The sequence below is a fragment of the Coregonus lavaretus genome (genome assembly GCF_964263955.1).
Source record: "Coregonus lavaretus genome assembly, contig: HAP1_SCAFFOLD_2994, whole genome shotgun sequence".
Taxonomy (NCBI): domain Eukaryota; kingdom Metazoa; phylum Chordata; class Actinopteri; order Salmoniformes; family Salmonidae; genus Coregonus; species Coregonus lavaretus.
In genome coordinates, this window is record NW_028164487.1 from 14,718 (window position 1) to 42,666 (window position 27,949).

At 42.8% G+C, this 27,949-nt stretch overlaps 2 protein-coding genes across 2 annotated transcripts; one reads left to right on the top strand and one right to left on the bottom strand.

The window, feature by feature from the left end:
* Positions 1-1,140: 1,140 nt before the first annotated feature.
* Positions 1,141-21,077, top strand: LOC311116971 (SH3 domain-containing protein 19-like). The gene is made up of 21 exons (XM_084191977.1): positions 1,141-1,361; positions 1,601-1,690; positions 9,000-9,039; positions 11,148-11,188; positions 11,580-11,619; positions 12,065-12,200; positions 12,575-12,755; positions 12,952-14,070; positions 14,329-14,439; positions 14,909-15,021; positions 15,760-15,800; positions 15,928-16,159; positions 16,643-16,711; positions 16,931-17,077; positions 17,321-17,393; positions 17,688-17,818; positions 18,031-18,331; positions 19,005-19,051; positions 19,217-19,403; positions 19,973-20,082; positions 20,192-21,077. The coding sequence occupies exons 2-21, from the start codon at positions 1,624-1,626 to the stop codon at positions 20,300-20,302; spliced, it is 3,297 nt and encodes a 1,098-aa protein (XP_084048103.1). The 5' UTR covers positions 1,141-1,361; positions 1,601-1,623; the 3' UTR covers positions 20,303-21,077.
* A 1,229-nt stretch (positions 21,078-22,306) lies between these two features.
* On the bottom strand, positions 22,307-26,419 carry LOC311116970 (small ribosomal subunit protein eS1). The gene is made up of 6 exons (XM_084191976.1): positions 26,335-26,419; positions 25,394-25,497; positions 24,362-24,549; positions 23,502-23,710; positions 23,066-23,175; positions 22,307-22,472 (listed from the first exon to the last, which is right to left on the bottom strand). Exons 1-6 carry the CDS (start codon positions 26,394-26,396, stop codon positions 22,345-22,347), a joined length of 801 nt encoding a protein of 266 aa, XP_084048102.1. The 5' UTR covers positions 26,397-26,419; the 3' UTR covers positions 22,307-22,344.
* Between the last annotated feature and the right edge of the window lie 1,530 nt (positions 26,420-27,949).

A 27,949-nucleotide genomic window follows, 5' to 3' on the forward strand; every position in this document is an offset into this window, starting at 1 on the left:
TATTTTTTCTCTCTCTGCGTTGTTGGGAAGGGCCCGTAAGTAAGCATTTCACTATTAGTCTACACCTGTTGTTTACGAAGCATGTGACAAATACAATTTGATTTGAACTGTGGCAGGTGGTGGCCAGTAGAAATAAACAAGGTAGATGGGGACATCTAGTGCTTATCATTTGAATTGCATCTCCTGAGAAATTGCTTAGTTTACTATAAATCTTTCAAACAGTCTCAGTGGTATTTCTCTGTCTCTATGCTGTATAGAACATGTAACTATGTGCCAATATTCAAATATCAAACTTCGGGATTCATTAATAGATGTGAAACACCCATCATCTGATGCAAAATTCTAGCTCAGCCATTTGATACAGAGACAGTTTCCTAGATGCAATGGTAGGCTATACCGTAATAAAGACATTATTAAATGTATGTGCTTTTTTGTCTACGCTTCACAATAGATATAAAAGTCAGTCTTTATGTTTTTACTCATGATCAAAGGTGTGATGAAGGCTTGTCCACTGGAGGTCGACTCTAGGCAGCCATGTCAGAACCAAACTATCATCGCCTAACAGTCACAGAGGCTGGTTGTGGTGAGTCATTCTTCTGTAAAGGAGTGGTCTTTACTGGCTAACTGTTATTTGTTTAACAAGATCATATCGGTGGAACTACCATGCCCCAAGGAGACCAGGTGGGAGACTGTCTTGTCTTCACCTGAGTTAGGTGCGAGTCACACGGGAGTGGTGCAACAGGTTGGGAGGAGGGGAGAGTTCATACAGTATGGACATCAGATTACCTTGAAGAGAAAAATAGACATTTGTATATCTAATAATTACTTCTAGCTTGAATAACTACAACATTTGTTTTTACACAACTCAACCCAGTTAGTAGTAGTTAGTAAATGAAAAGGCAGCCTCCTACTTTACATATGGTAATATGTAAAGTAGTAGGCTGCCTTTTCATTTGTATGTGCTTCAACCGAAAAAACTGCTTCTGCCTCTCTGCAAGCAGTAACATGTATTGAATGACATAGGTGAACTATCATCATCACTATGGGCGGTGGTCTGGGTATCTATGCGCAAATAGCGGTACTTTTGATGTTTTTTAAAAATGTTTTATGGATAACAACTTCCCCAATACGCACAAGAGAACACTGTGACGGCTCTCTCCGTTAGGCTACAATTATTTGTTCGGGTCGCAGTGGTTTTACACAGACATTGTGGTGAGGAGAGAAACTTTTGTTGCGGTCTGTCAACTCCACTCAGTTGTTCTCAATTCCGGGGCACCATCTCCATTTGTGATACAGCTTTTCCCGGACAGTTCAGTTCCTGTTGTTGACATTCGGGTCGTGCTGTCGTCGGTGCGGACAAGGTAGGGAGCTATAGCCTAACTATCCCTCATATTCTACAAAATGACATAACCACAGTTCTAGAAAGTTATGCTCTGTGGACAGCGTAGGCCTACTTCGGGTTTTCTCAACTCGGAAAGACACAACTTTACTCACCAGCCGAGACTGTTTACAAGGCAATTTAATTTCCCACCTCAGTCTGTCAGCAAATAAATAAAATACTTTTTTAATGATACGGTTCTAATTTGCCGGAAATTACCAGGCGCCGCAGTGTTCTCATCTCCGATGGCTGAAGCCAGAAGAGAAGAAGAGGAGGAGTTGAGGGATATACGGAACCAAAATCAAGCAACAGGTATGTCAACAATCTATTGTCAAGGTAGGCTACATGTGTTTGACACAATATAATTTCAAAACGTGGACTTTTACCTTTTAACCCATGAACATGACTACTTGGAACAGTGTTCCATCATGAAGCACATGGTTACGTGTGTAGGAAATGATACAATTTAGCTGAACATTGAATTCATATAACTTAGCAAATTTCCAGCAATTCTATGGATTTTGCCATGGCTAATGATGTGTTCCTCTGCTCAAACATTATAACAAAATCAATGGGCATGTGCCCTGAATGCCCAGTTTTTAAAATATTATTTTCTCCCTGACTGTCTAGCTTTTATTTGATTGTTAGTTCTCACATATATTATTGAAAAATAAAATAGTTAAATATATTTTCTGCATGATTTCTATCTGGGTTTGATGGTTTAAGATGACACAAACTGTTTTTCCATCTGAAAATGACCACTTCAGATGGTAGAGTTCAATCAACAAGAACAGCTAACATGCTAACTGTTCTTGTAGACTTCCAGTCATTGCGCTAACACTAGTTAGCATTGGCTCGTAAAACTACCCTTAACTTCCTACATACTTGATGCAGAGACATACAAATGGTATGTATACACGATTGTATTCTGTTGCAGCTAGCGATTTTCCTAAATCCGCAGTATGCAGACACGAGTTTGAAAACCCCTGCTCTATAACTATCTCACCCTGCGCTATGACTATCTCACCTCTCTCATGCCTTCTGGCAACTCCAACTCAGTTTCTAGGAATATATAGAAATAAACCATAGTTCTGTTCTGCCCCATTATAGTATCCAGCTGCTATGGTTGACACAATGCTCTCACTGCATCATTCAGTTGAAAGTGTATTTTATACAGCAGCTGGTACAGCAGTCGGTAAACAGTGCGACAATCAAATGGGCTCGAAAACCCTGAAACCCTGTCAGCCAGACAGGAAGGATGACACAACAAATTGTACATGTCACGACACTTCAAATATTCTTCCTCTCATGCCAGCCAAGCTGTGTCATTTGGTGCTAACTGCGTTGCTGGAAATGCATCGGGGAAACCACTTTGGCACTTGGCAGACAGGTTGATCCTGTTCATTTTGGCTCTGTATATATTTGCTTTTGTCGTTTCATTTCCTGTTGAAATCACTTCTAAAATGTGTTCATAATCATATCTCTTATGCCACACAATCTTTATGTAGATCTAGAGAAAGGTCTGTAAATGAATACATGTATGTAGGCCTTAGTCATTGTGTTTGGTTTACTCTTTCACATTTCAATGGCTGTTGGTTTATTGAACTTTCCCTTGCCTCTGAATTCTGGTTCTAAACATGGTTCTATGCTGAGCAATTTCCAATCTAACAATGTGTTTGGACCCATAGAATGGTTAGACATTCTTATTGTAGTTAGGGGAGAATTTAAGCAGCAACACCTGTTGAGCAAACACCTGACTTCCCAGTAAAGACATACCCCAACCCAACCCTCAATGCCCAGTGTTAGTTCAGGCCTGGGTGAACTACAGCTGTCTGTATGGGGAGATCAGGCTGATCCTATGGGCAGGTGGGTTGACTGTGTAGAGAGTGATGGAACAGGCGAACAGGAACTGTTGTCATGTAATTTGATAATGGTGCCAACTGCCAACTCTACTGCACGTGAATAGGCTAGCTAGGCTATATCATATGAAGGTATTTCTGTCACAAGCTGAGAGTAGCCTATTAAGGCTTCAGTATACAGTATGTGCTTGTCACTTTTTAAGAGCAATATACATTAGACTCATATTACATGCAGCCGTATGATGGCATATGTTATCATTGATGATTACTTTGTGCATACTGTTCTTCATCTTTATTTTCAATTGGCCAAAGTTTAATCTCCTTGCATTGAGCAAGATCTCCCTTAGACTGTCATTTCCCCCAAACATCCATGGATGACTGCTCTTTGACATCACCTAATCATGTATTGACATGAGTCATGTTAAGCATCAGCTCCTGACTCCATGTTATTCATAGGTGACATGATCATGTCTGTCTCCTCTTGTCTGTTTTTCATGCAAGTATAGAGCGCTCCACAGTCACAGTGTTATGTTTTGATAGTCGTAGACATAATATCTGTTCCACTTTGACCGTTTATTATCCCAAGCAGAATATAACCATTTGAGATTCAATACATGAATAGGGCGGCAGGTAGCGTAGTGGGTAAGAGCGTTGTGCCAGTAACCGAAAGGTCGCTGGTTCTAATCCCCGAGCCTCCTAGGTGAAAAATCTGTCGATGTGCCCTTAAGCAAGGCACTTAACCCTAATTGCTCCTGTAAGTCGCTCTGGATAAGAGCGTCTGCTAAATGACTAAAATGTAAATGTTAACATGGACACAGCACAACCCCCCCATGTAACGAAGACCCCCTCATCTCTCTCTTGCTCTCTGTCTCTCTCTCAACCTCGGGTGGCTGTAGGACTATGGAGGAGGAGGAATTCATATTTTGTCTTCCTTTGAAGAATCCTGTCTCCCTTAGCTGAGGCTTATCACTTAATACAAATCCAACCATCATTAGTATGTGGCAATTAAACTGCCTATTTCCAAAAAGGCATATTAGATTTTAATTGACTCGTCCCATTTTTGTCCCGTTGTAAAATATTAGCTTCCCCACTCGACGTCGACAAATCCGTTACTTATCAATTTGACTCCACATTGAGGCAGCGTAATGACAGTTGTGAAATAACTATTTTCTTTTGTGTGATGGAAAGGCTCTCAAATATTAATGTGGACCCTGTTTCCCTTGTAGCAAATGAGATGTACATATTAATGTACTGTAGAACCTCAACAGAGAAAATAGATGTGCAGTGTACAAAAGCTGGTATTTCAATATCACCCAGAATGCTTCACTATTTCTGCCAGATAGTTTATCATTGATTAATGATAATAATTATGAAATGATGTTCAATAATTGACTTAATATTGACTTGGTTCCTTATTTCTACTGGCTAGTCCAACTGACCTATCTTCATAGTGCTTCACGTGTGTGTGGGGGGGGGGTACAACAAAGAAAGTATGAATGTATGCACTCACTACTGTACGTCGCTCTGCATGAGAGCGTATGCTAATTTAATACCATTAAAAAAATTATTATTACAATTATTTCTGCCAGATAATTGTATCATGTTAATCAATGATAAACAATGTTCAATAATTGACACACAATATTGACTTGGTTCCTTATTTCTACTGCCTAGTCCTACTGACCTGTCTGGTCCGTGGGTTTGACTTCCTACAGAACATCTCTCAAAACTGACCCACAATGCCTCTGGATTGGACACAGTTAATGTTCAGCTGTTGCTTTCACCCATTAACCCACTTACCCAGCCATTAACCCCCAGTTCACCCTAAATCATATGAAACACTCCCTTTTAGAAAGTATAGGGAAGACTTTGATTCTACCGTATGAGGATATCAGTGCGTGTTCTGCCTGTGTGGGATACAAGGATATGAAAACCCCTGGCAGTCTTATGTTTTTTTTGGAAGAAGCAGAGATTCCTGCGCTGTATAAATAAACCCAGAATATGAGAGATCACGTTCCTGAACACACCATGTTACCGGGATCGGGATATAGAGGAAGAGGCTTCTTTATGGACTGACTAGGGAGGGGAACTAGCCACTTGTCTCCACACATCTGTGCCTTTATAGCCTAGCCTCACCCCTACATGGGATGTAGCCTTACTTCTGACTTCTCTGTGGTTTGGTTTGAAGTCCTGGGCCTGGCTTGCACATTATGCAAGCCCATCTTACCACTTGTTCTTTACAGTGATGTTAAAATGTGGCATAGTGAGTGGAGGCTGCTGAGGGGAGAACGGCTCATAATAATGGCCGGAATGGCGCAAATGGAATGGCATCAAACATATATCAGAGGAGGTTGGTGGCACCTTAATTGGGGAGAACGGGCTCATGTTAATGACTGGAGCGGAATAGGTGGAATGGTATTCCATGTGTTTGATGCTATTCCATTTGCGCCGTTCCGGCCCTTATTATATTTATTTATTTATTTATTGTGTCTTTGTCCATAACCTGTCATGGGATATTTACTTTTGTAAGTCCTCCATAAAAGCCCTCATAGGGAGGAGTCCAAGACCTGGCAAATGTCTCTCTCCCACCACTCAGAGGGTTGAGCCCCCTTCACTAAGCCAACAATAATAAACTTCCCAAAGTATCTAATCAATGTACTTCTATGGATGGAGTGCTTTTTGCCTTGTTTCTACAGCTATATCTTATCTCAAATCAAAAGTGAAAGTGTATTTCATAATGGTTTCACTACCACCTGCTGAGAGACTTCTAGAATAGTGGATAGGTTATGGCTCCTGCGTGGCTCAGTTGGTAGAGAATGGCATTTGCAACACCTGGGTTGTGGGTTCGACTCCCACGGGGGACCAGTACGAAAAAGTATGTACTCACTATCGTAAGTCGCTCTGGATAAGAGCGTCTGCTAAATTACTAAAATGTAAAATGATGTGGCGCTATGTCCGGATGTACTATCTATGATGGATTGGAATAGATTAACAGTTAACCACCTTCTAATCAAGCAAAACATAGTCCCACAGTATGCAAAGGTTTTTCATCTGTAGCCTACTTCCTAACACTAAAGTAGACTGATGACCAAATAATAGAGCTATGCATGTTTCCAGAGCAGGGAGTGGTGCTACAATAGGAAAATACAAGGATCTGGCCAACAGAGATGTAGTGTCAGAATGGGTGTGCCCACCATTAACACCCTGCCAATAGGGAAGACGGACAGAAAGACAGACAGACAGACAGTATTGTGCTCTCTCTGACACAGGAAGACAACATGTTGATTGGATTTTGTTACATTAACACAGGTGTTGGGCTAGAACAACCCCTATAATAACATAAATATGCACTCAATGACCTGGTTCAGTTGATAACAAGCAAGGCCAGAAGAAAGCCTGGTATATTTTGTATTTTGAGTGAACTGTGCCTTTAAGATCAGAGCAGAGGGTCATTTTGTTGTAGTGTTCCACTGACCTTTCTCAGTAGAGCAGGAGAGTGACAGTAGAGTGGTACTTCCTGAATGACCACATTCCATTTGATCACATTAGCCAAGTCAACACACCAGCCAGTAGGGAGAGAGATGGACCCCTCCCTTTCTCTGTTGTCATTCGTGGTCGTGGAGTTTGTGTTTCTTTACACAGTCACACAGCATGGGAAAGAAGGGAGGGACTTGAAGGAAACAATACACACCGTTTTGGACATTTGTAACATTTGTTTAAAACGTTAACAGGTAGGAGCATCTCTTGTTTCTATGTTTCACTGTGAGATTATGTTGTCAGTACAATTCACAGTAGGTTATAGGCATTACTTTCAGCAGGAATTGCACTGTATTCCAACTGACAGCTCAGTAACGTGTAAATGAAGCACATGTTAGATATTGAAAATCCACTAGATATTGAATCCTACTCATTGTTCCATTGAACAGTGTGTGTGTATGGCATTATATCTACCGGTATGTAAATGTGAAACGATTTTCTCTTGGAAAACCTCCTCTCTCCATTCTGTCTTCTTTGTTTACCTGCCTCAGTTACAATCTCTCACAGACCAAAGTGCAAAGAAGTGTGTGAAAATGTCTCTGAGGATTTGATTCGCTAACAATAAACTGTTACTTCCTTTCACCTTTTTTGTTTCATAGTGAGGTAAAAATGTTACATTTTTACATTTGAGTCGTTTAGCAGACGCTCTTATCCAGAGCGACTTACAGTTAGTGCATTCATCTGAAGATAGCTAGGTGGGACAACCACATATCACAGGCATAGAAAGTACATTTTTCCTCAATAAAGTAGCTATCAGTAGAGTCAGTAACATAAGTTTGAGGCAGTAGCAGATTGTAGGTGTGGCATTAGACATTGTAACAGATGTATTGTATTGGTTGTAAGAGAATGAGGCGACGGCGTCAGGTCTTTAGCAGGATGCTAACAAAAATGAGTATCAAAATATTAAGATGGCTTAATGGAATGATCTTTAACACAAAGGGATGCTAATAACCTCATATGACCTACTTGTCTTATTTATTTGAGCTCCTATGGCGCAAAGGCCTCATATACACTCATATACCCTCGTATAGTCAAGTGAATTGAAATGTTAGCTTAGCTGCTGTGCTCTGTGGATCACTAGCCACTAGCCAGTCCACCTCTCTGAGAGCTCCAGTCTTGGCACTCAGTCAGATCATCTATTTTTGAGTCTGAAAACCAGGTCACTGGTTGAAAGTCAAGGAAGGAAATAATGCAGGTAATTCAAGTGTATTGTGTGACTTTGAACCTGTGATCAATTGATCTCACTTCAGAGACAGAAAGTGGGTTGGCGACAGTATAGTGGGACTGTGATATTGGGGCTCAGTAATACACGCTTTAAGAATTACAAGATGAAAATCTAGCCATTGATCAGTATCTCAAATACATACAGCTAACATATCTTAAAGCTGATGACATAACTTTGGAATGATATCTGTTCAGTATCTTTTGGAAGTTTTCATATTTGGAAATAAGACATGACACATTTATGACAACTTATGACACCTGTACAGCATGTCCTTGGTGAATGCTCGCTCCATCTGAAACAGCTTTTGTCAAAATTTACTTTTTGTAGCAGGTTTAGGAGAACTTGCGCCGCAGGTTAGGAGAATTAACGTAGCAGTTTAAGGGAACTAGGTTAAGGTTGGGAAAGGGTTAGCTAAAATGCAAAACAATTACACTTTTGACGGCAACTTGACAAAAGCTGTATTCCGTCTAGAAATGACCCTGAAATGTCAAGTGTCCAGAATCAGCCATTGAATGTGTGGAATTTTAGAATGAGGAAGAACCATTCTTTCCATTTCATATTGCTCATGGTCCCCTATTTACATATGATTTTCTTTGAGATTGTAGCTATACAGATCATGGTTCAGATATAATGTCTGGACTATTGAAATAAAGATGAGGGCAATAACAAAACAATTATTTGTGATTAGAATTTTTTTTAAATATTTTTTTATGCTTTTCTATTTGCATGTCAATGCTTTTGCTATTTGCATGTCAATGTCATTCTTTGTAACTGGTTGATCAAGAACAGATTAGAATGTTGAGCCAGCTGAGTCTAGTTATTCAAGTTTTTGATGAATGGCAAGACAGTATGCAAAGTCCATAGTTATTTTGTTCACTTGTCCTGTGTCGTGTTGTACCTGCAGCTTACTTTGTTTGTATCTAAAATGATGGTATTTTCTTAGTTAATGTATTTTTCATGTGACAGTTTAAAATAAAATGCTGGTTACTTTTCTTTTCAGATCGAACAGAGAGAAATAAGCCTGAGGCTTTTCATTCCAGGTAAGTCATGCATATCATTGAATTACATATTTTCATGTGCATTTTCAAGGGCATTTTCAATATGTCTGTTCTGCTCAGTACAGAGAAGGAAAAGTGTTAACATTGTGATAATGTTGCATGTTCCAGAATAAACCCTAGGCTGTTACAGCTATACCTAGACACCTCTGTTGCTCTACGGTTCTGTCAGGACTGCAGTGGCCAGAACACTGTCTCTTTAACAGGCAGTTCTGCTGATGGAGAGGTTGTGAATGGTGCAGAGCAGCAGACAATGCACTGATCCATCCTCTTTGACAAACCGTCGGACACTGTGTCTACTGTGTCCGAAGGTCAGAGCTTTTTGAATGGGGACAGAACCACACTGAGTCAGTTGTTGTTGACGCCCCCAGAGCCAAATAGGTTACCGTCCAGGGTTAGGGTCAATTCCATTTCAATTCAGTCAATTCAGTAAACTGACTCCAACCCTGTAACCTTTCTTTCACAACATGGTATACCCTACCTAGACAACTAATTAAAACACCTTTTCAATGTCTTCCAATCCAATCCAGTAGGAGGCTAGTGAGAGGAGCTATAGGAGGACGGGCTCATTGTAACGGCTGGAATGGAATCAATGGAACAGAGTCATACATGGTTTCCATATGTCTATGTTTTATACCGTTCCATTTATTCCATTCCAGCCATTACAATGAGCCCATCCTCCTATAGCTCCTCCTCCCACCAGCCTCCTCTGTTAAAGTAACGCAAACGTCAACGTGTTCCCATACAAACCTTTTTTTAATCAACTATTGGACGTTTAACGTCATATTGTTCTATTTGTTTATGGGCTTAGCTAATGGTCCTAATTAACCATGTATTAATGTGGTGGGAGAGGCAGGGGGGAGCTGTCTTTCTCTCCAGATGGTTTACATCTCATCTCCAGTTCAGTTAATGAGCAGGATGTGTTAAAGGTTCTGGGCCTATGGGGGTCTGGTCTGGATCGTGTTCATTAAGCACCATATGGAAACAGAAACCGGGAAGGACTATCTGGAATTGTCCAATAAGACATTTTCATTTTCTGTTGCAAAATGTTTTAAAAACATATTCCATTGTGTGCCCTAATGAACACGACCCCATTCTGTCTTTTTCTTCTTTCTCCCAGGTGAGACTGTGTAGTTGGCCCTTCTGGGAACGTATTCTGGCACAGCCTGGGAGTGGTGCGGTGTCATCTCCAACACTACACTAGTCAGGAAGTCAGATCAGAGCTGTGAAATCAGATCAGCAAGAGGGGGGTCGTTATATTGCAGAAGTGCACTTTTGGACACCACACCTGGCTTGGTAGATGTATGTGGAGGATGAAGTGTTAGACTGAGTCATTGTTACAGTAACAGACGGACGATGCCTAAGGATATTCAGTGGATTGGATCTGTGTCCTGCTGTGTTTAAGGGTTTTCTGCAGAGGGATTGTGGAAAGTTGCAAGCAGGGTTGAACTCTCTTCAAAGGGCTGGCTTTTTAATGATCGTCCTCTTTCTTGTGCCTGCGTCTCTGGTACTTGTCCCATTCTCTCTCTGACTGCTGGTGTTCACAGGCGCATGTACCTGAGGTAGGCTTTTCTTTTGGTTGCAGTATTCAGCAGTAGCTGTGTTGTGTAGATTGGAGTTGATGATAGAGTGGGAGAGAGGATGTGGCCGTCACAGTGGCAACCGCAGTGCAGAGTGGACCACTGCAGCTAAAGAGGTTTGATGCAACTAGCAACACCGTTGTTATCAGCCTTTGGTGTTACTCTGCACATAGTCAGGTCTTTCAGAGGTAAAGGGCTATATTTCATCTCTTTGCTTTATCATATATGAAGTCTAGGTTACCTATGGATGACAATTGAATGTTTTTAAATGTCAGGAGCATTTGCTGAGATTGTATTTATTATTTTTTTGAGAAATCCTCTGTCCTGGTTCAACCCTATAAAAGTGGCTGGTTGGCGTGTGGATAATTAGCGCCATCTGTCCAGTGCAGTCATCTGGTGGAGTCTGACTGTTGCCAGCATTACACTTTTGCTTTGTCAGGTTGTATAAATGTAAGAAATCTTATTTTCCAGTCAAACTCTCCTCTCCTCAATGGTAACTCTTCTCTCTTCCAGCCAAGGACCTCTGTCCACAATACGAGCTGCCATCAAGAGAAGTGAGTTTCTCATTATTGAGTTTGTCGATTATTTCATTATTTGGTATATTCTCATACTTTTATATTGTACCTAGCGTGATTAAAGTCTGTCTATAGCAGAGGAGCCTGGTGGGAGGAGCTATAGAAGAACAGGCTCATTGTATGGCTGGAATGGAATAAATGGAACAGAGTTAAACATGTGGTTTCCATAGGTAGATGTATTTGACTGCGCTCCATCAATTCCACTCCAGCTATTACAATGAGCCCGTCCTCTTATAGCTCGTCCCACCAGCCTCCTCTGGTCTATAGCTGTTGTACATGATTGAATCACCCAAGTGTTTTTTTTATGTCTCTTTCAATCAATTACATATCAGATTGAAAGAGATGAAATTCATATCATTTTCTCCCACAGCGAGAACCAGCACCCAAAGTGAACAGACCAGAGACAGAAGGTAAACAGAGGAGCTTCATAATACTTCCTAAAGCTTCATAGTCTGTTTGTATCTCTCTGATTGAAAACAGTTCTACTCTCATTGTTCCAAAAATCCAACAGCATGTGCTTCACAGTAAAGAGCACCAGGGCAAAGAACTTGTGCTCTACAGTACATTACACATTTTTCATTTGAAATGTACTGATATTAATGTTGACTTACAGTCCTCGACTAAACTGGTGAATAACATTAAAGAAGGTAACATGGTCTATAAAATGGCATACAAAAATAAATAAAACAAAAGGCTTATGGTGTTAAATAAAGCAATATCATTATTTATGACAGAAGATGATGGCTACATAAGGCTTTCTGTCAACATAAGACAAGTGTCAACATTATGCCGCATGTCACGTTTGGTTGACGTACTCTAGTTGCATTGTGGGTCATTTAACTGTTTGTCTTTCAGACGTCCAGAGATCACCATCCTGTCAGCCGAGCCGCTCGCCGCCAACGGCTGGTTCCCAGGGGCTTCTGGGGGATTTACGGTAGCCCCGCCTCCCTCCCAGCCCATCTGGGGGGGCAGCATCCAATCAGAAACCCAGGTACTGTTTATTTAACTAACATCAGCCTCTAATACTAGGGGAGACAGCAGGGTGTCCTGTTCACAGTTTGGGTGTGTTCTGCATGGATTCTAACTTGGATTTTGTCTGATCAACCTTACCATGTTCCTGTGTCTTTCACAGTTGTCAGTGTAATGTTTCAGATGAACTACTTTCAAAGCAAACGCATAACATTTGGCAGTGAAACAAGCACGGCAGGTTCTGCATGTAGTCCTACTATAGGATGTCAATGTAGGACGGTAGCAAGCTTGCTTGTAGAATACAAGTTATAATAATCACACCGCTACACGTTTACTTTGACAACATGAGTGTGTGATGTGTGTGTGTGTGTGTGAACCTTCTCTCTCGTGTCTTAGCCCCCACCATCCTATGACCAGGTGATCAAAGAGAAGACCCAGGAGACCGTTGTCACGCCGACCGCCACCCCTCGGAGATCCACGACCATCGCCACCCAGACCGACCCTGTGGAGGATGACGCCGCCGCTGGGCCAGAATGCACTGCAGCCTCACAGCCAATCGAGAAGAGACAGTCTACAGGTGAGACTTTTGAGAATGATGGCTATATATGGGTTAGCTGACAACGTCACGAAAACTCTGCAGTTGGCATATCATATCCTTGTATTACTACGACTAAAACAGTGTAACGTCACTTTATATTCAATTTTTCATTCTGTTTTTTATAAGTGGTTTGAGTATAGGCTAAACGTATTGTTTTTAATCTCTTCCTTCTCAGTGAAAACAAAGCCTAAAAAGCCACCAAGGCCATACTTACCCAAGCCTTTACAAAGTGACTCTACCACTGCAACAGCTGTATCTGATTCTAGTCTCATCCAAGTAGACGCCACAGCCACTAACACTGAGAACCAAACTGACCCCAAGTCAGCCGCAGCCCAAGCCAGCCCAATAGATTCCAGCTGTACAATCCCAAACACGCGGTCTCTCTCTCCATCTGTTTCTGTACAATGGGATGTGCCAATAAAACCTTCGGAACCCAGCACTATCACTACGTTCTTAGAACCTACAGTCCCCTCCTCATCAGTCCCAGTAGCCACTGAACGTCCCACCCCTGTTCCTCGTTCCAAATCTCACAAACAGCCAATCACAGAGGAGGTCAAAGTTCAGACTCTGGTCAGGCTCAATGGTTCCAGCTCTGTAGCTGACACAGCAGTCGAGGCTCCTCCCTCGGGGAAGTACCTACAGGAACTATTAGATGTGTTTTGTCCCGAGAACCAATACGACCAGAACACTAGTGACGCTAGTGACTATCAGACGCCAACTGACGGGAGCGACCAAAGCGAGGAAGGTGACGAGGACGGTGACATGGCCGCCCTTCACAGCCAACGTAACATCCGGGCCCGGATCCAGGCCTTTGAGAGCCAGGAGGGCGATGGGGAACCAGAGTTCAAACGACCAGAGCCTCTACCCAGGAATGCACACCTCAAGCCCTCTGTGATTTTAGCCAAACCAGCCCCAGCCCTGGCCCCCAAGCCCTCAATCAAGAAGCCCAGTAACGGGAATAACTACCAGGGGGCGATCTCCATTTTCTCCACTCCCTTTATTCCCTCCAACCCAACCCCAGCACCCAGACCCGTGCTCCACAGAAAACCCAGTGTAGTCCCAGAACCAGAGGCTCCATCCCCCGCCAATACAGCCATCCTTTCCCGGTCGCGGCTCTCCATAGCGGCCAGAGCCAAGAGTCTCTTCCCCCAAGAGGAGGATGAACCCAGGTTGGTACCTCCTATCTCTCCAGAGAAGCCTCGCAAGGAGCCGCTGGGCCTCAACCTCAACAACCACAACTCGGCCTCCATCACCACCACAGAGGCAGGGAATGAATACATGGACAACCCCACGAGTAAGTACAGCAGCATGCATTTCACCACAGACTTAATTGGTTAACTTAGTAGTATGAGTGTTCTAAGGATAGTTATAACACCTATAAGATCATTATAACCCCTTTTATTGATGCTATTTTACAAAAAAATGTCACTAGCCTGCAGTTGGCATTAAAGGTTTTAAACATAGCTTAGAATTTGTCATATCGTACTTATGCAGGACCCATATGTTAACTAAAATGGATGAGTCAACACTGGCCATCTCTGCCTCTCTCCAGACCATATCCCAGTGAAGCCTGTGCGTAGTGATGTGGGCGGCAGTGGCTCCTTCACCAGACAGAGTGTAACCAGAAGACCCACCACCATTAGAGTGCCCAGTAAAGGAAAACGTGAGTCCACCTGCTCTACTCTCTGACCTATAAAGGAGTAGTGAGTTATGTGGAGTGCTCCATATCCACACATGTATAACCTAATATAAAGGCCCTTTGATCTCCATCTGGATCTACCAAAAATAAAAGGTTTTGACATAACCAAATGATGGATTAGATGCCATTGAATTTTTGCTGGCGAGCCATTTTCTCAAACAAACTGTAGGTGTGTATGTTTGAATATGTGTGTGTCTGTGCTTGGGTGTCTTAGTGAGTGTGTACAGTCGACTCCTGATAAGTGAGTCAGTTAATCCGGATTTCAATACTTTATTTACTCCAACATGTAGTTCGAGTGCATGTTCCATCTCAAAGCGTTCATTCATGGCAACACCAAGCCATTGAGTTAGTGCAAAAATACAATAATCCCAAACCCTTGTACAGTTTACAGTACAGTGTGTCCAGTCTAAACATTGATGGTTTTCTCTCACAGTGTTCGATGGGACTTTGGACATCCCTCCTCCTCTCCCTGCACAGAAGCCTGTGGGGTCACAGCCATCCCCCGTGACCTTTAAACAAAGCATCTCAAGCTTCATCCCCTTCCAGGTAAGGGCTACCACCTTCCTTCCCATTCTACTTCTCCAACAGAAGTACTATTGATCTATAGTAGGCTACCTACCTTCTCTTCTACTACTAGAAAACACAAGAGAGTACTGACAGTTTAGTTCTTCCTCCTCACCACCTCAATACTGCACTCTCTTTGGGGAAGCCAGAGCCAGTCAATAGCTCCCGGCCGGCTTGGCTATGACATAACTGGGCTTTTGTGCACCAAGAAGGCTTAGCTAAAAGGACAAAGTGCTACTTTGTATTTTTCTTTAGCGTCACTCACGATTATCTAGAGTCAGTTCCTTCATGGTGGCCTGAAAACCAGCCCCGTCAGAAGCAGTGCTAAACCAGCCTGACAAACCAGCCTTTTACCTGCCAACCGCCCACATTCACCTCCACTCAAATTCACCTCCACACAAAGTGGCCAGTGTAGTTTAAACAATGACTGGCTAGTACTGTACAGCTAGCTGTTAGCAGTGGCTAAGGAAAGGCGCATTGAGCAGTCATTAACTTGGTTGCTATGGTTGCCGTAGTTGCTGAGCGCTGCGAAGGTAGTAGGCGTAGTAAGTCTGTTTTGTTCAGGGGAGGTCATTCAATCCCATGTGGTGTTAAATGTGATCTGGGAGAGATTAGAGAAGTACCCTGGTTGTCATCAATTCACATCTGTTTTTTAGACAGCCACGTTGCTTCTTTGAACATAAATAGTAACTACCTTTTTTCTGTTGATTTGAACTGTAGGAGTCCTTTGATTCTGAGCCCATACCGGACCTCCCTCCTCGGTCAGTAACATCACATCGTGGGTCATTTTAGGGGATAAAGAGGGGTAAAGATCCTTTGATAACATATTAGATACAGTCCTAGACACATGGCTTTAATTAACTTCATACTGCTGTTGATCTCTTCCAGGCCTGGTGGAGCTAAGGTCCTCCCTCCTCGCCCACCTCCAGCAAAAGTTGGCCCAGGAAGGCCACCCCCACCCCGGATAAATGGTCCACGTCAATCCCTCTCCACCCGTAGAGCACCAGCTTCATCAGCAGCTCCATCACCCAAGCAGCCCCAGGCTCAGAAGACCAAGAGGAAGGGACCTGTGCTTCCCCCCAGGCCCAACCCTGGCCACCGTCTCTACAACCAATACACGGTGAGAGCTTAGAGTTCCCACCCCGCTCTGCTGCTGCCCCCAAGGCAGCCTGCTCTGCCCCTGCTGACCCCAAGGCAGCCTGCTCTGCCCCTACTGCCCCCAAGGCAGCCTGCTCTGCCCCTACTGCCCCCAAGGCAGCCTGCTCTGCCCCTGCTGCCCCCAAGGCAGCCTGCTCTGCCCCTACTGCCCCCAAGGCAGCCTGCTCTGCCCCTGCTGCCCCCAAGGCAGCCTGCTCTGCCCCTGCTGCCCCCAAGGCAGCCTGCTCTGCCCCTGCTGCCCCCAAGGCAGCCTGCTCTGCCCCTGCTGCCCCCAAGGCAGCCTGCTCTGCCCCTGCTGCCCCCAAGGCAGCCTGCTCTGCCCCTGCTGCCCCCAAGGCATGTTGGATTTCAGTGGAACTGTTGTGTACTGTAGTAGTGGCAAGTGTCACATGGTAGGCCAGTGTATGTTTTCTGAATGTTTTCTTTGTCATGTGTGTTCCTCTAGCTTGGACTTCCCCATGGGATAGCAGAGTTTGACTACAATGGGAGAGACACAGGGGAACTCTCATTCCAGGTAAATCATTGTCTGCATGTTTTGGAGGTTTTGCTTCTAGCAACAACAAGAACATGGTATGAGACAATGTTACTGACTACTGTATTTAAACCTGATTCGATCACTAGTTTTATGGATTTACTTATTTCACCTTACTGTTTTGTAATATGTTTTTCTCTAAGGAAAATACGATTTAGTAGAAATTAATAACAACAAATGCTTCTTGATTTTCTCCCACAGAAAAATGAGTTGCTGCTGCTGGTCGAGCAGCTTGACCACAAGACCTTTGAATGTCAAGTGGGAGACATCCGGGGCCGAGTCCAGAAGTCTCACATGAAAGTCATCACTCCTCTCTCCAGTGCCCCAGCTAAACCAGCTCTGTCACAGGTAATGTCTTCAGCCAGTGACAATGAGCTGTCAATCAAAACATGTCTGCCCTCTTACTACCGCCAGGCAACTTGGCTACCCCCTATTTAATATGTCTAGCACCAATTGGTTTGTATTTCTTTGTAGCCACATATAGTATGAACTTTCATTGTGAACCTTGAAAATTATTTTTTAGTTAAGTCTCTAAATCCCTCTTTTGTATGTGTTTCTTTAAATTCCACGTACACCTGGATGTTCTTACAGGGTGCCAGCCCAGTTGGGTCTCGTAGAGGCAGCAGTGGTCTGCAGGTGCAGGTCCTCCATGACTTTACCCCAGGTACAGAACAGTACCTACTCTGGCACACTGACCACCACAACACACAACCTAACAGGTCTCCTATGTCCTATACCAACAAACACAGCTGCTATTGGACTGTACACCTTAGAATGTTTTAAGTCATTTATTAGATGTCAAATACATTTCAATATGGCTGGCATGTTTTTATAGCTATGCTTAGTTCTGTTTTTCCCCCAGCAATTGATATCCACAAAGTAGAGTTCATGCTGGAGTTTGTGTTGTCAGTTGGTGTCAGCGGTGGGATTTGATTGACATGTGTTGTATCCTATCCAGAGGGTCCAGGGGAGCTGGGTCTGAGGGCGGGGGATGTGGTGACCAATGTGGAGCAGGTGGACAGTGAGTGGTACCGCGGCTCCTGTAGAGGCTCCTCTGGCTTCTTCCCTGTCAACTACGTCAAAGTTATGGTAAGACTCCAGTCAATGTTTCAGCTATAGAGATAGGGCTGGTTTCCAACTCCAAGACTTAAGCCTACTCCTGAACGAAAAACTGTTGAATAAATAATCTCTATTTAAAGTATTTTGTGTGAGAAACCAGCCCATAAAGTGATCTATAGGATGTATACAAAAGAGTCCAGCTATTTAATGTGTTTTGATTATGACTCTTTTTCTCTATTTAGTCAAATGCACCAACACCGACCAATGCAAAGAAGGCAAGGCCCCCACCTGCAACAGTCAGTGGGCCGAGGTGTGTGGCACGGTTCGACTTCGAGGGTGAGCAGAGTGACGAGCTAACCTTTTCTGAGGGAGACGTGATTCAGCTAAAGGAGTACATGGAAGAGGAGTGGGCGAGGGGACAGATAGGGGCCCACACTGGAGTCTTCCCCATCAACTTTGTGGAGATCATAGAAGATCTTCCTCCTCCTCCACAACCACAACCCCAACGACAGCAATCATTCCCAATCAAGATGGCACTACCTGGTAGGACTTTTAATTTAAGGCCCACTTCTTAGCTTGAAAATGGAATATACTGTATATTAATTTACATATCACAGACTGGACCTTTAAATCATTAAGGAACCTCGGCTTGAGATATGTGTGCCTATCTTGACATTGTAAACATAATCAGAGAATTGGAGACATTGGAATTTTCCCATGGAAGTTCATGTCATTCTGGCATACTGTATCTGAGGTCATAGTGTAAGATCAATGTCAAAGGTGGCAAGGCCACAAACACAGTGAAATATTTATTCTTGGCACGGGGGGATTTTAGCTGTATCGTCACGTTTCCTGTACCCCTGTTGCGGTTTGTCCACCAATACAAAGGGTTTCTCTAGAACTAGTCTACAGTGGACTGCCTCCATCTCTCTCATATTTAGTAGGCTGATACTTCCCTCTGTGGAATGTATACAATCTGTGCAACATGTTTGTTTCATTAAGTCAGGAGCTCTGTGTAAGCCCCTGTACTAAGACCTTATTATTAATACGATCCAGCTCACTCTGTGTGCTACGTGTTGTTCTCACTGGCTCTAGCAGTGTAAAGTAGCATAGAGTACTAGTGTACGCCCACACACTCATTCCCCATTCACTTTTATGTTCAGCAACTGTCAACACAATATGCTTTCTATCTGAATACCAATACTGCATTTCTCAGGCATGGTTTCTTCAACCAAGACCCAAGAGGCTGCCAAACCCATACAGGTATGGTTCATGTGGTATTGTTACCAGTCTTTACAACATGACGCAAACTAACGTCATGATACAGCTGTTTGTGTCTGTGTGTATATCCAATGATTAGAGCTTGTGTTTGAGAGCGGGAGTTTGAGAGGGTGTCCACTAACATGTACTGTATATCCCTGTCTATAGTCTGGTTGGTCAGGAGTGGAGTGGGCCGTGGCTCTGTATGACTTTGTAGGCCAGACAGAAGAGGAACTGTCCTTCCAACAGGGAGACCGTATCCTGGTCACAGAGCATGTAGACGCCGAGTGGTGCTCTGGAAGGCTCAACGGTAGAGAAGGATTCTTCCCCACAGCCTTCGTAGAGACCAGCTCAGGTAATAATAGGGCATTCTTATGGCGCCATCTTGTGGTAGAAGGTCAATTGTGCACAGACCATTGTCTGCTTGATATTTACATAATAATAATAATAATAATATGCCATTTAGCAGACGTTTTTATCCAAAGCGACTTACAGTCATCTCGGGACATATTTATACTTTTGGTTTAATTCAATTCAAATAACTTTGCTGTGGTGATGATTGACACATGACAAAAAAACACTACTGATACAGTCAACGCAAAACCTACAGAGTTTGAATCAGCCTATATACCAGAGGAGGCTGGTGGGAGGAGCTATAGGAGGACTGGCTCATTGTAAAGACTGGAATGGAATAAATGAAACAGAGACAAAAATGTGGTTTTCGTATGTTTGATACTGTTCAATTTATTCCATTCTAGTCTTTACAATGAGCCCATCCTCCTATAGCTCCTCCCACCAGCCTCCTCTGATACATACAGGTATTCCTGGCCTACTCATAGGGCAGCATAGTATGACGTTTACAATGAATAACCTCTCATTATAAGGACATTTAAGGTACTGATGATTCCCTTTGTCTCTGTCCAGGCAACTCTCCAGTGTGGGACAGACAGCAGAGTGTGCCTAATGGAGAAGGAAGCAGAGGGAAAGCCCTGTTCGACTTCACAGCTGAATGTGAAGAGGAGCTCTCACTGAAGGTATTTCTGGCTTCTACTGTCAACATTCGAAAGAGTAAACATTTCTGTTTGTTACAATCAACAGTCATACATACTACAGGTACTAGTCCTTTTCTTTCTCTTGTTATAGGCGGGGGATATCATCACCAACTTGGAGTCCGTTGACGATGAATGGTTCCTGGGAGAGTTGAGGGGGAAGCAAGCGTTGGTGCCTAAGAATTATGTGCAAGTGCTGTCATGAGTAATCTACCCTTAACAAAGACACTGGGGCACTACGGGAACCATTTTGTGTCTGTGGTTTCATCTCAAGTAATGACTTTGAACTATGGAAATATGAGACCCTGAAAGACGATAGGAAACTGAATATTCCAAAGAACCAAAGTGCCTATTTGCCCCACTGGACTGCAGTAGTTCTCTACTTTGAATGCTGAAAAATGGTCCAGTCAATCTCCCACAGAAGGCTATTGGGCGTCTTTTCGAATGCAATATTGTTTTTTTAATAGTATTTATAAATGTGAAAGGATCACTTTATTTGGATAGTCAATCTGTATATGCTTTACAGGTGGTCATACTATCTGCTGATAAGCAACTGCTTGGTAAGGTTTGTTAGGATAAGGGTAGTTACTGATAGTCTGTAGAGCATCTACAGATTGACTATCCAAATAAAGTGTTACCTGTGAAAGTAATAAAATAACTTTGTATGACAATGCATCTATGAGAATGGCTGGCTGTAACTGATAAGTAAATTGAACAGGCATTTAAATGACCCGATGGGTTCATGCCACAAAACCTTTGCCAGCCTTGTTCCAGTCCAGATATGCACGATGTTGACCACACTATTGCACATTAAATATAGCCGGTGTAGTACACTATTTCCTCAAAATATGAATTGGGGTTCTTACAATACTGCATGTATGTAGCCCCTAAAAAAAATAAGCCTTTTCTGGTAATGTATTGTTCTCAAATGCTGAGCTGGTTCATGAAATAAAGATTTGTATTAAGTCTCCTTGACAATGATTTACATCTGTTAACAGGGTCATTCGTAACTTAGTGGAAAAAGTGTCCGAAAAAGGTTGACCCCCAAAAAATGTGGGTGCATAATCCTAACAGGGTGGAAATGTGGATCCTAAAAAACACTTGAACAGGATTTTAGCTTCTCTCAAACATTAAACATTTTGAAATGTGGGTAATTCTCCAAATTAGCCTAACAGGGTCGGTGGAAATGTATGCTCGGGACATACAGAATAACATGAAAAATAGATAACTGAGCGTTTATATTTAGCTTGGCACCATTGTTTTCCAACCAAATAAATGGACACTTCCTGAATGTGGCGTCAATGTAGGAAGGGGTTTTTCTTGAATGGAGAATTATGACAAAGGATGGAACGTGATGAGGGACAAATCTGAAATACAATAAAAGAATTTAAGACAAATTAAAGATGAAATAATTTATGACTTATTTCTAGGAAGTTGAGAACACCGGGGATATGGCAAAAATGCCTACATCCACAAAATTCCCTTTCAAGATATGTGTTTAAGGTAAAGGACACCAGACCTTATTTAAAGCCTTTTGGGATACACATTTTACACCAAGATTTTTCCTGAGGACAGAAAAGACACCACATCGTAGGCCCGACTAATCTCCTTGCGAGAAGTCTGCTTGTTTTTACAGTACCGAAAACCACAATACTAAGGGCTTATATTTTACCTCCATATGGTAGTCAATTACATTATCCTATAATATTGCAATACAATGTAATTGACCCCTTTGAATCTTAATCGTTGAGCATGAGTGCCATGGTAACATCACAGCATAAAATACTACACTGAACAAAAAAATGCAACATGTAAAGTGTTGGTCCCATGTCTCAGTAGCTGAAATAAAGCTGCCTCCGTCTTTTTAGAATTTGGCAGTATGGGGGGTGGGGATTCCTGTCTGTAATAAAGCAGTTTTGTGGGGAAAACAAATTCTAATTGGCTGGGCCTGGCTGCCAAGTGGGTGGGCCTATGCCCTCCCAGGCCCACACCCCTGCAAAGTCATTTCAAATCCATAGATAACAGCCTAATGAGTATTTCAATTTACTGATTTCCTTATAGGAACTCCATAAAATCTTTGAAATTGTTGCGTTTATTTTTGTTCAGTATAAATAGTAACCATAAATGCTTTGTCGGCCTAAAAAGAAAAGCTCTATACAAAATACATTACTAAACAACCATCCCATTAACAGAAGACAACAGTTTGCAGTCTCATTTACATTTTTTATTAAATCTGTCAGAGGGTGTTTAGACGGTCTCCTGGATGGGGGGCTCGTAGCCGTCGGCCCTATCAACCTTCGCCCCGGTGTCGTCCCCTGAGGGCTTGGCTGCACTGCTGCCACCACCCTCACCGTGGAGCTCCATCAGTTTGCCCACTGTAAGGAGACAAGAATAATCTCAGCACAATGCCAGAGTACAATTCAACAGGCTGTTTAGAGAAAACCACATTGGATAAGTCACTTAGGAAAAATTTGTATGCTAGGCTGCATTTACAAAGCCTAATTCTGATCTTTATGCCAATAATTGGTGCAAAATATCAGAATTGGGCTGCCTGTGTAAACACAGCCATAACAGCATATTTTAGGATACCATCATGTCGCAGAGAAGCAAGTGTGGAGTCATCTCGCTGGAATACCATATGATTGCTAGCTCAATATGATTGCTAGCTCAATGTTAAAGGGGACCTTTATTAACCCTGGGTATTTTAGGTTAAGGTTGTATTTTTGGAGGTCCTTCAAATGCATGGTAAGTTTATGACAAAGATCCTGAAGTCTTTATTTTACACAATCCATTGTCTAGTATTGTGCAATCTGTCAGAGCTATGATCACTCCAAGTACCCACCGTTCTAGGTCCTCGGCGTAGACATAACCTTTTCACTCTCCGCCCCTTATGACACAGGCTCGACACATTCAGTCGGACTGCAACGCCTCAAGGGGCAGGATAGGTTTGAGGTTAAAGGTGACTTACACTCAAACTTGGGCTTCTTCAGCATCTTAACCTTCCTGACGTAGACATCGTGGAGGGGGTAGATGGACTGGCAGGCCTTCTCAATGTCCTTGCCAACAGAGTCAGGGATCCTAGAGAACAAAGGGAAAATAAGTGAATCAGTAACAGAAAACCTGGCTTGGCTACTGACTGACAGGCTGAGAGCTCTAGTTAAATTTACTGGCTACCTTCATTGAAAGCCATTCAACTTACTCAGACATTGAAACTTAACTGTCCACAATTTCAGATGCAGTAAAAGTGTTCCGAACTTGCAACAATTTTGTTGCAATAAATAATTTGCTTCATCAAACAGCCAACTAATATGCATGCCCATACATGCTCTCCATGATGCATTTCACATGGACCACATCTTCCCAACAGAGTGCCGAACCAGCATCAGGAGGAAAAGCATCCTTACAGCTTGTTGACGACTTCCTTCAGGTCGTTAGTCTGGACCTCACGGGTCATGATCTCCATCATCTTCTTCCTGATCTGACGGACCTGCTGATGCTGGGCGTACGACGTCTTCCTGATCTGGTTGGTGCGCTTCTTTGTGAAGCCAACGCAGAACAGACGCAGGAGGTAGCCGTCGGTGGTCTTCACGTCCACATGGGCCTCAATCATGGTCTGGCGGTGGGGGGGCAGGATAAAGGTAAATTAATATAGTTTTGGGTACATTGGGCCCAACATGTGATCAATAACATTACAGGGCAGAAGTTAATTCAGTGTTGAGATGACCCATAATGGTATATCACTTTGTGGTGTGACAGTATTAGGGTACATTGTTGAAATTGTGGTTCACATTCCACATGTTCTGAGAAACAAACTATGGCGGAAAGGCAGCGCCTTTCAGCATAAAGTTGCAATGTCACTTTTTGGCCGACCCGACCAAAGTCACATAGAAATGTGAGTTATAGCTCCCATTCTCATTTAAAGCAACAATAAGAAGCGGTAGATCTGTTCTATATTAGTTTTTTTTCTCCTATGCTTCCTGTTAAGTTTTGCATTCTTTACTTTTGTACACCAGCTTCAAACACCTGATTTTTGGTTATGGAAAAGATTTCACAGCAGTTTAGATGGATTCTCTACAAAATGACTGGTTGTTTCGTCACAAACCGAAACTATTTGAATTTTAGCAACCGGGAAATGGCGGAGTGATTTCTACATATTGCACCTTTAATGACAGTATGACCCATATCCATACACGTTGTATTATGATTATAAATGCATATCATCAAAACTACAATCTCCACAAATCCAGCTGTGCTCCATCCTCACCTGCCACTTCTTGACCATGGAGCACATCTTGTCACGGGTCAGGTCCATGCCGTGGAAGTTAGTCAGGCAGTTCTTGCCCTGCACGTCTTCTGAGATCAGCTTGAACTTGCGGAAGGCCACCTCATCGTTCTGCAGGTCAGCAAGGCTCACCTCGAACACACGTCCCTTCAGACCATCGGAGGCGATTCCTAGTAGAACAAACAGTTGGGTTAGTTGATGTGGGACACAGTGAGGGGAATGGAGACCAAGGCAGGGAACAGCGGATATCTTTATCAGTGACCATCATTGGGCCGGAACAATTTGTCATCATGCATTCCCATTGTGTTAAGTATGGTACAAACAAAACGGACAAGATGAGAATTTTAAAAGCGGAAAAACTAAAAAGGGACATTACTGACCAACAAACCCATGTTGAATTTAACTGACATCTTCAGGAGTGTAATAGTTGAACTCCGAGTTGTGAATCGTTCTGGTGTATGCTGACAGAAAATAACCCAATCACAATATAGCCAGCATCACAAAAAGACATCCTAACACACGCATATGTATAATCTCTAGGAACTCTACTTACCAGATGTAGAGTGAAATGTGTTCTATTAAATAAACGTCAGAATTCAACTTTTGTCCGAACAGCACCATATTCCTGCTATGTAAAGTGGTAGATTTTGTGGTAGGAAGTCTTGCATGAAATGTGTGGTCTAATGCCAGCCCGCTGTGGTAGGGTTATTATCAGTCACCATACACCAGAAAGATGCACAACTCAGGGAGTCCAACCAATATATAGACTCCCGAAGTTGTGTCCCATAGCTAGTTGAATTAGGCTACCTAGCTAGCTGGTTACAGTAAAAGGTTAAAAGTTAGCATTCCAGTCACATCACTTTAGTCAACTCCCAGTTTCCAAACTGCGCTATAACTCCACAGAACCATGTGGTTCTGTCTACAGTTAGTTTGTTCCATGCTAGTCTTCAAACTGGTAGCCATCACCACTGAACCATGTGTTGCTCCATTTGTATGTAGGAAAAGCAAACTTACTGGTTCCCTGAGTCCTGGAGACCAATGTCTTGCCAATGTTGCGGATGTTGAACATTGCGGGTGCCTTGACATCATACCAGTCCTTCTTGGAGAATGGGTCGACACTGGGAGATAGAGAAAGTAGGGTGGTCAATATCAGTTCTGTTAATGTCTTTAGTTGCTTTGACGACAGGCCTATGTAGCTAACTGAATAAACTAAGGTTACAGTATTGTTTAGGTGAACCCAAAGGGCTACCTAGCTAAGATAGTATTTGACAATGATTCTGGCATTGGTATGAACGTCAACTTCCAGTACAATCAAACATGGAAATTCAACGGCCACCTGGATAATCAATAAAACATGACTGGGATAGCATAGCTAGCTATTAATGTAGGGCCCAGGTAACTGGCTGACTAAATAGCAGAAGCTCACATCTCATCTGACAAGTGAGCCTTTTCTCGCTAACGACTGAAGGGTTGGCACCACGCACATGTAGCCCTGGCTGGCTTGGCTACAATTCATTAATTTGTTTGACCACACCATTTCGTAGAAAACACTTCAGCTAGCTAACGTTAGCCATACATGAACATAACGTGGACATGTCTGCCATCTTGTTAGCCACCGTAACTACATGAAGTTAGGCAGCTTGCTACACAGCCGATGTTTCTAGATTACAGGCAATTTGTGCATTTCGGCACATTTATATAAATGCTTCACTATATGCAGCCTGTGGAATGACTTTGACCGTCTCTAACATAACAGTTCAGTGTCGCTTATGCACAAACTCTTGTCATTTAATGAACACAGACTGCGCGGTGAGCCTAGCAGATTAGCAACGGTGACCGGCCTAAGGGCATCCAGTCAAAATCTACTTCATCCTTCACATTTTCAAATTGAAAGTCACAAACCTGAACTCGATAGTGTGTATTGCATGATTTAATGGATGAATTGCATTACTTACATCTTCTTTTTGGCACCTTTTTTGCCGCCTTTGGTCAGCCTCTTATTCTTGCCGACTGCCATGTTGGCTACAGGGAGTGAAAGAGAAGGAAATAGGAATTATCGCGAGTGTTAAAGAGACCCGAGCTGAGATTTCTCACATCTCGCGACTCGCGATATGTTGAGACCTCAAAACTAACACGTTGTCGTCATCTACTGGCCTAGCGTGATATCGCAGTCCTTTCTTTGATACGTTGTAACAACATTTGACAAATGCAGGAAGTGTTTGCTACATTGAATGATATAGTATTGTTGTGCTACAATATTGTTATTTCTATCCTGATCCTACTGTATCCACTTTGCAAGAGCTAATGCAGATCCAAATAAACAAATTAACACACCCACTTTGACAGATAGCTCAGTTCATACACTTACATAAATGATTGAGCGTCTGCTAAATGACGTAAATGTAATGTAAATGATTGACATTCAGTCTGACGCATATTTTGTGGTTTGTATGAAAGGCTGCAAATAAATAAATAATAATATTCTATAATTCATATATTATTTATAATAATATAAATGTATGTTCCAGAATGAATGAATATATACATTTACATTTTAGTCATTTAGCAGACGCTCTTATCCAGAGCGACTTACATTATTGAGTGCATACATTATTTTTTTATTTTATTTTTTCATACTAGTCCCCCCTGGGAATCAAACCCACAACCCTGGCGTTGCAAACGCCATGCTCTACCAACTGAGCTACATTCCTGCCGGCCATTCCCTCCCTTACCCTGGACGACGCTGTGCCAATTGTGCGCCACCCCATGGGTCTCCCGGTCACGGCCGGCTACGACAGAGCCTGGATACGAACCAGGATCTCTAGTGGCACAGCTAGCACTGCGATGCAGTGCCTTAGACCACTGCGCCACTCGGGAATACCCATATATGCCCAATATATAATATATATAATACCCAATATATGCATAAACATGTAACTGAGTATAAAATAGATATGAGATCAGCCACTCGTTTTTACTAAATCAGCTGTAACAGTGAAATATGATGCACCAACACTTTCATAAATTCACAAAATTCAACTTACTGTCGCTGTCTGTGGAGAAATGAGCAGTCATATGAGCAGACCCATAATAACTGAAATAACTTCAACAGAAATATTCACTCACATATTCATGATGAAGGAAAGACTATTCACCTGAATTACGAGAAAATAGGGGGTGTACGTTTTGGTTTTTGCCCTAGCACTACACTGATTATTAAAATAATCAAAGCTTAATGATGAGTTGATTATTTACATTTACATTTACATTTACGTCATTTAGCAGACGCTCTTATCCAGAGCGACTTACAAATTGGTGCATTCACCCTATAGCCAGTGGGATAACCACTTCACAAATGTGTGACTCCGCTGTCCTGGCGTCGTGAGGGAGCTTGTTCCACCATTGGGGTGCCAGAGCAGCGAACAGTTTTGACTGGGCTGAGCGGGAACTATGCTTCCGCAGAGGAAGGGTAGCCAGCAGGCCAGAGGTGGATGAACGCAATGCCCTCGTTTGGGTGTAGGGACTGATCAGAGCCTGAAGGTACGGAGGTGCCGTTCCCCTCACAGCTCC

Bases quoted from the DNA above. Each gene is read 5' to 3' on its own strand.
- LOC311116970 (XM_084191976.1), bottom strand. From the start codon at position 26,396: ATGGCAGTCGGCAAGAATAAGAGGCTGACCAAAGGCGGCAAAAAAGGT. The intron at 24,550-25,393 runs GTAAGTTTGCTT...TTGTTCTACTAG, and splicing joins CTCCAGGACTCAGGGAACCA to GAATCGCCTCCGATGGTCTG. The intron at 23,176-23,501 runs GTAAGGATGCTT...TTTGTTCTCTAG, and splicing joins AAGGAAGTCGTCAACAAGCT to GATCCCTGACTCTGTTGGCA.
- LOC311116971 (XM_084191977.1), top strand. From the start codon at position 1,624: ATGGCTGAAGCCAGAAGAGAAGAAGAGGAGGAGTTGAGGGATATACGG. The intron at 9,040-11,147 runs GTAAGTCATGCA...TCTCTCTTCCAG, and splicing joins CCTGAGGCTTTTCATTCCAG to CCAAGGACCTCTGTCCACAA. The intron at 11,620-12,064 runs GTAAACAGAGGA...TTTGTCTTTCAG, and splicing joins GAACAGACCAGAGACAGAAG to ACGTCCAGAGATCACCATCC.